This window comes from Bos grunniens, chromosome 18 (assembly GCF_055505025.1).
Source record: "Bos grunniens cultivar Pamir isolate PY7600 chromosome 18, Bosgru_T2T1.0, whole genome shotgun sequence".
NCBI lineage: Eukaryota > Metazoa > Chordata > Mammalia > Artiodactyla > Bovidae > Bos > Bos grunniens.
The window spans coordinates 64,409,903-64,416,321 of NC_141182.1; the positions used below are offsets into that span (position 1 = coordinate 64,409,903).

Below are 6,419 nucleotides of genomic sequence, written 5' to 3' on the forward strand. Positions count from 1 at the left end.
CGGCCCTTCCGGCCCGCGGCTGCCCCCACAAGCAGCGGGTCTGGCTGGGCGTACAGGCTGCCTCTCGAGACAGAAGCATACCCCGAGGGCTTCTGGGAGTCGTGCCGGCCTTGGAGCGCGCAGGCGCAGTTGCAGAGGGGGTGGAGCCTGCGGCGAGGGGCGGGGCCGTGGGGATCGGAAAATGATATGATGTGGGGGCAGGTAGCGTGGTTCTCGCAGGGTGTCACCCATCAGAATTGGGGGACGCGCAAACAGACGGGCAATACTGGGCCTGGGCAGGGTCGAGACGTGATTGTGATGGGGTGTCTGAGGAGCAGCGTGCCTTCGGTGTCCGGTCTGCATTCCCCCTTGACCTCAGGCGGGTCCCCTCTCCTGTTACAAGGAGCCTCCCTCATCTGTCAGCCCTACGCTCCAGATGCCAGACCTCAGCGACCGGCGGGTCCAAGCAGTCTTTCCCCAAACTTCTCTCTGGGTTGGCTCCTTTCTTTCATTCGCTTGTCATCCCCTGGGAGTGATCTGCCCAGCCTCATAAATACCACCAATTCCCAGTCAATGAAAATAATCGATGAATACTGTACAATAGAAAAGAGTTTTATTTGAGTCAAACTGAGGACTACAGCCCAGAAGACAGCCTCCCAGATCATTCTGAAAAATTGCTCCAGAGAAGCATGGTTTTCAACAGTTTTACGTGTTGTCAGAACAAAACGTTAAACACGTCAGAGATATGTTTCTTCAAGTTTTCAAAACAAACGGACCGCCATGCATTCACAATGCCTCGGCAGTTGGCCTTGGCACCTGGGAATGAAGTATTACTGATGGAGTGTCAGCACTGGCGTCCCAGGAAGGGAGGCAGCACGTGCTCTACTTCTGGCCCAGATGCCCTTTTCTTTTTTAATTAAAGCAGATATACCATGCGTGTTTGATAGGCCACAAACAAGCTATTTTAGTTCAGTTCAGTCGCTCAGTCGTGTCACTCTTTGCGAACCCATTCACCAGGCCAGACTTCCCTGTCCAACACCAACTCCCAGGGCTTGCTCAAACTCATGTCCATTGTCATGATGCCATCCAACCATCTCATCCTCTGTCATCCCCTTCTCCTCCAGCCTTCAATCTTTCCCAGCATGAGGGTCTTTTCCAATGAGTCAGTTCTTCACATCAGGTGGCCAAAGTATTGGAGGATTTTAGTTAGCATAAAATTAAAATTAACTCACGTATAAGGCAGAATCACTTCCCCATATCTTTTAAAATCCTGTCCATAACATTCATCGTTATCTGAGTTAGCTGACCTTTTTATGGGCTTCCCTGGTGGCTCAGTTGTAAAGCATCCGCCCGCACTGCAGGAGTCGGGAGTTTGATCCCTGGGTCGTTGGGAAGATCCCCTGGAGGAGGAAATGGCAACCCACTCCAGTATTCCTGCCTGAAGACTCCCATGGACACTGGAGCCTCGCAGGCGCCACTGTCCGTGGGGTCGCAAAGAGTCGGACACAACTGAGTGACCACACAACACACACACACACACTTCTCTCTTTATGATTTTGAACCAGGGAGACTGGCAGATGTGGGCTTGATCCTGGCACTGTGACATCAGCCTCGAGTGAGGAGGGAACCTCACAGAGCCTCTCAGAGCCTCGGTTTCCCCAGGGGCATCACTGGGATGGTGGTGTGTCTCCTGGCCAGCACCAAGAGCCTGAGCACGAGGTAGCGAAGGTTCAGTGAGCCCCCACCTATAGGAGGTCCCCGTAGATCTCAGGCCTCATGCTTGGGCTGGTCCACCAAGGTTATGTGTTGTACCATGTACAGAGGATGAGGATCACATGGTTAGACAGCATCACCGACTCAATGGACATGAGTCTGCGACCTCCAGGAGATACTGAAGGACAGGGAAGCCTGGCGTGCTGCAGTCCACGGGGTCGCCAAGAGTTGGACGCGACTGAAAGGCTGAACAGCAGCCACCACCAGCACCGAGGTTTCTGCAGGCTCCCCGCTGTCACGTCAGCAGGCTCCTCCTCCCGCCGGGAGCGCGGGTGTGGGTGCGGCAGCGGCGGCGGCTGCGGGGCCGAGCGGAGCCCCCGCCTTCTTGCCCGCGGCGTGGGTCTTCCGGTGCCGGATGAGCGCGGAGGAGAAGCTGAAGGCCTTGCCGCAGCCGCCGCACTCGTAGGGCTTCTCGCCGGTGTGCACGATGTGGTGCTGGACCAGGTAGGCGCGGTTGCTGAAGGCCTTGCCGCACTCGGGGCAGGCGTAGGGCCGCTCGCCCGTGTGCGTCCGCCGGTGCAGCGTCAGCGACGAGCCGTGGCTGAAGGCGCGGCCGCAGTCGCCGCAGCGGAAGGGCTTCTCGCCCGTATGCACCTTCTGGTGTTCGAGCAGGGAGGACACGTGGCCGAAGGCGGCGCCGCACTCCGGGCACTTGTAGGGCCGCGCGCCCGTGTGAGCCAGGTGGTGCTGCACCAGGTGCGAGCGGTTGCTGAAGGCGCGACCGCAGGCCCCGCACGCGTAGGGCCGCTCGCCGGTGTGCGTGCGCCGGTGGCGGCTCAGGTGCGACACCTGCGTGAAGGCCTTGCCGCACTGCGCGCAGGCGAAGGGCTTCTCGCCCGTGTGGATGCGCCGGTGCTCGGTGAGCGAGGCGCTCTGGCTGAAGCGTGCGCCGCACTCAGTGCAGGCGAAGGGCTTCTCACCCGTGTGCACGCCGCGGTGTTGCGCCAGGTGCGCGGCCTGCGTGAAGGCCTTGGCGCACTGGCCGCACGTGTAGGGCCGCTGGGCCGTGTGCGTGCGCTGGTGGCGGAGCAGCGCCGAGGAGAAGCGGAAGGCCTTGTCGCAGCGCGCACAGGCGAAGGGCTTCTCGCCCGTGTGGATGCGCTGGTGCTCCCGCAGCGACGAGCGGCTGCGGAAGGCTTTGGCGCACTGGCCGCAGGCGAAGGGCCGCTCGCCCGTATGCACGCGCCGGTGCTGTGCCAGGTGCGTGGGGCGCGCGAAGGCCTTGCCGCAGTCGGTGCAGTGGTGGGGCCGCTCGCCCGTGTGCACGCGCCCATGCGCCGCCAGATAGGAGCCCTGGCTGAAGGCCTTGCCGCACTCGGCGCAGGCGTAGGGCCGCTCGCCCGTGTGCACGCGCCGGTGCTGCGCCAGGTGCGCGCTCTGGCTGAAGGCGCGGCCACAGTCCGCGCAGGGGAACGGCTTCTCCCCGGTGTGCGTCCTCTGGTGCAGCGTGAAGGCCGAGCAGTAGCTGAAGGCCTTGCCGCAGTCCCCACACTTCCACGGCTTGCTGGGGCCACCGCCCCCTCGCTCCGCCACCTCCTCTGGCTCCGGCTCCGCCACCTCCTCTGGCTCCGGCTCCGCGCTGGCGGCTGCCTTCTTCAGGGTCCTGCGCTTTCTTGGAGCGCCGCGCCTCTGGGGCCGGTGGTCGGCCTGGGGAGTCAGGGGGCTGCAGTTGGTCTCGGGGGTTCCGGCGGCGAGCTCATCCTGCTTGGGCACCCCGTCCCTGGTGGGGTTTTCCTTGCGGGCCTCCTGCTTCAAACAGGTTTCCGCCTTCTCTGGCCCGTCCTTGAACCCACCCTCGGGTTTGGGGGTTTCTCCCAACTTGGAGCTCTGGGGAGCGGCGCCCTCCAGGAGTGCTTCCATCCCGGCTTTCCGAGCTGCTGCCTCGATTTCACATCTTTGTTATGGGAAAAGTAGGGGAGGAGAAGCGGGAGAGAGAAAGAAGGAAGGAAAGAAAACAACGGAGAACCAAACTGGTCTGTCACCGGTCTCAGGCTGGGAAAGGGTCAGCGCGGGGCCTGTCTACCGGCTGCCTGGGTCAGACTGGTGTCCTGGGGCCACCCTGTGCGTTCTGTTCAACAGGACATTGAACAGGATCCTGGGACTCAACTCTCCGATGCCAGGAGCACCCCAATACCCGCCAGGTGCAGCAACCAAGTGTCTCTCAACCCTGCTGCTAGGGATTCAACTGTGTCCACGCAAAATGTATACTGAAGCCCTCACTCCTGGTGTGTACCGCGGTCAGTATCCGCCACTGGGGGCAGACCCCTGGGGTGGGCGGACGAGTCGGGGGCCATCCTGGGGGTGATGGCATAACCCCCTGAACACACCCTTCCCTGAAAGACCGTGGATCCAGACGGTCGTGTGTCTGCCCTCTGGGCCTGAGCTTCCCTGGAAACTGTCTTCCATGAAACTGGTCCCTGGTGCCAAAACGGCTAGGGCCTGCTGCTTTAAGCTGTTGCCACGTATTAGCTCTTTATCCCACAGTGAGGCTCCTGGAAGCTGCGATGCCAGGGCTCCGGAGCTTTTCCTCCTTCCTCTCTCCCCTCCACTTCAAGTCACCAATGGCTCCATGAAAGCCTCACTCCTCTCCATGGCCCGCACAGCAGCCGCCCAACTTCAGCCTTCTCCAGCCAAAGGCCTCCTCCCTGTTCCACAAATGACTCCGGGCATGCTCCTGCCATAGGGCCTTTGCACCAGCCGTTCCAGCTGCCTGGAAGGCTCGTCCCCCAGTGCAGGCCTCACTGAGGAAGTGATGATGAGAGCATTCTGGCCTGTGAGCACCGCCAAGTGCAAAGGGCCTAAGGTGGGACCACAACCAGGGTGTCAGAGAACAAGTAAAGGGGCTGGGCGCGGGGCGAGGGCTGAAGTGTGACCGGGCAGAGCGCAGGGAGACCCGGACGATGCGGTGAGGGCAGGTGGTGCGGGGTCTTTGTGCAGGGCGAGCGCTCTGCCAGCGGGACCCAGGCTGGGCCGGTCCCAGTGTGGGGTCACCCCTCCGGCAGCCCCCAGGCTTGAGCAGGGCCTGGCTGGGTCCCCAGAGCAGGCAGTGGTACCCACCTCGTAGGTTTGGGAGCACTGGGTCCCATCCACCTCTCTCGGGCTGTGGCGCCTGTCCCGGCTGCACGTGCCTCCTGCGTGGGTCCAGCTGACGTCTGTGCAAGAAAGCAGCAGGGATGTGAAGGCAGATGCCTGGGCAGACGCCGCACACAGGGTGTCCCCTCCGTGTGCGTGTGGGGACGGTAGGTGGAGTCAGGGCGGGGTGGACCTGGGCCGGGCAGGTACACAAACAGGCAACCGAAGGGGAGACACAGACATGCCCAGAGGCAGTCACATCACCCAGACACACACTGGGGTGGCACGCGACCAAACTGGGGGAGGGAGGCGGTTAACAGCATCCCTCCCTTGGCACTCGGATGCCCTTACACTCCCATGTGCTGTGGGTGACGAGGAGGCCAGCCATCTCACACATGTGCACAACTCCAGGTGCACCTGCGGTCACGCTTGCCCACGCACACACACGGTAAGTCACACGTGGTGGCCACCCAACAGGCACACCACCCGCAGTGGCACACCCGTCACATGCAGTTACGCGGTGGGCAGAGCTCCACACAGGCCCAGAGTCACAGGTGTGCAGTGTCTCCCCCACGCGCGCGCACACACACACACAAACACAACTCCACGCTCCTGAGGTCTCTCATAAACACCGCAGGCACGGCCCGCCATGCTCAGGCACACACAGACCATCGGGCTCCAGGCTGGCAGACACACCTGCGGAGCCTCCCCACGCAGGTGCACACCCAGGAACTGTGGAATTATATACCTCACACCTAGCCAGGAGAGCACATTCCACACATGCTCCAAGTCACACAAAGACAGACGTCCCCAAGTGCTCGAATTTTCGGGCAAAGGCCGCGACGGTCAGGCACGTGCCAACTGATGGTGACCCTTGGGGACAGACTCACGAAGTCACACGCACAGGTGCACGGGCACAAAGTTCTGGTGTGACAGGAGGGCTCACACGCACGGTGACACATGCAGATACACGTCTGCACCAGGAAAAACTTCTGGAGTGGCACGCGGGGCGGGTGAGGGCGTACCGGGGACACACGGACACACACAGGGACCCGCGCACACCACCCGCGCATGCGCACACCACAACCCGGCGCCCTCGCCTCAGGACCAGTTTCGAAGGCCTCGGGCGGCTCCCGCCAAGCGTGGCGGGTTCGAGTCAGTTTCTCCACAGTTTCTGGCCCTACCTGGTCCACGCGGACCCCCTGAGGCCCCTCGTCCCGCGGTGGCGCGGACATGCAGGCCTCACGAAGCAAGGCAGCAGCCTCCACAGTCGGGTCCAAGCGCCGGGCCGACCCGCTGTGTGCACGCGCGCCGGGAGAGCTGCGGCCCGTTTGGGGCTCCCAAGAACTACAACTCCCAGAAGGCGCCGCGCTGCGCCCATACAGCGACTGAGGCCCCCCCCCCACCGCCGTGCCGGCGTCACCGAAACTACAACTCCCAGAAGGCCCTGCGTCGGCACGCTGTGGAAAGAAGACTCTCAGCCTCTCCCAGAGCCCGAGGAGGGCGGGGCCGGCAAATGGGGGCGGGACTCCGCGTCCTCAAGGAGGGGGCGGAGTCCGCAGAGCCTCGAAAGACTGAGGATCAGAGAGGCTAAG

The 6,419-nt window shown here is 62.4% G+C and overlaps 1 protein-coding gene across 1 annotated transcript; it reads right to left on the reverse strand.

The window, feature by feature from the left end:
* Positions 1–570: 570 nt before the first annotated feature.
* Positions 571–6,176, reverse strand: ZNF835 (zinc finger protein 835). The gene is made up of 3 exons (XM_086354788.1): positions 6,009–6,176; positions 4,810–4,904; positions 571–3,646 (listed from the first exon to the last, which is right to left on the reverse strand). Exons 1-3 carry the CDS (start codon positions 6,057–6,059, stop codon positions 1,993–1,995), a joined length of 1,800 nt encoding a protein of 599 aa, XP_086210914.1. The 5' UTR covers positions 6,060–6,176; the 3' UTR covers positions 571–1,992.
* Between the last annotated feature and the right edge of the window lie 243 nt (positions 6,177–6,419).

Bases quoted from the DNA above. Each gene is read 5' to 3' on its own strand.
- ZNF835 (XM_086354788.1), bottom strand. From the start codon at position 6,059: ATGTCCGCGCCACCGCGGGACGAGGGGCCTCAGGGGGTCCGCGTGGAC. The intron at 4,905-6,008 runs GTAGGGCCAGAA...TTTCTTGCACAG, and splicing joins AGGGGGTCCGCGTGGACCAG to ACGTCAGCTGGACCCACGCA. The intron at 3,647-4,809 runs GTGGGTACCACT...CCCATAACAAAG, and splicing joins AGTGCTCCCAAACCTACGAG to ATGTGAAATCGAGGCAGCAG.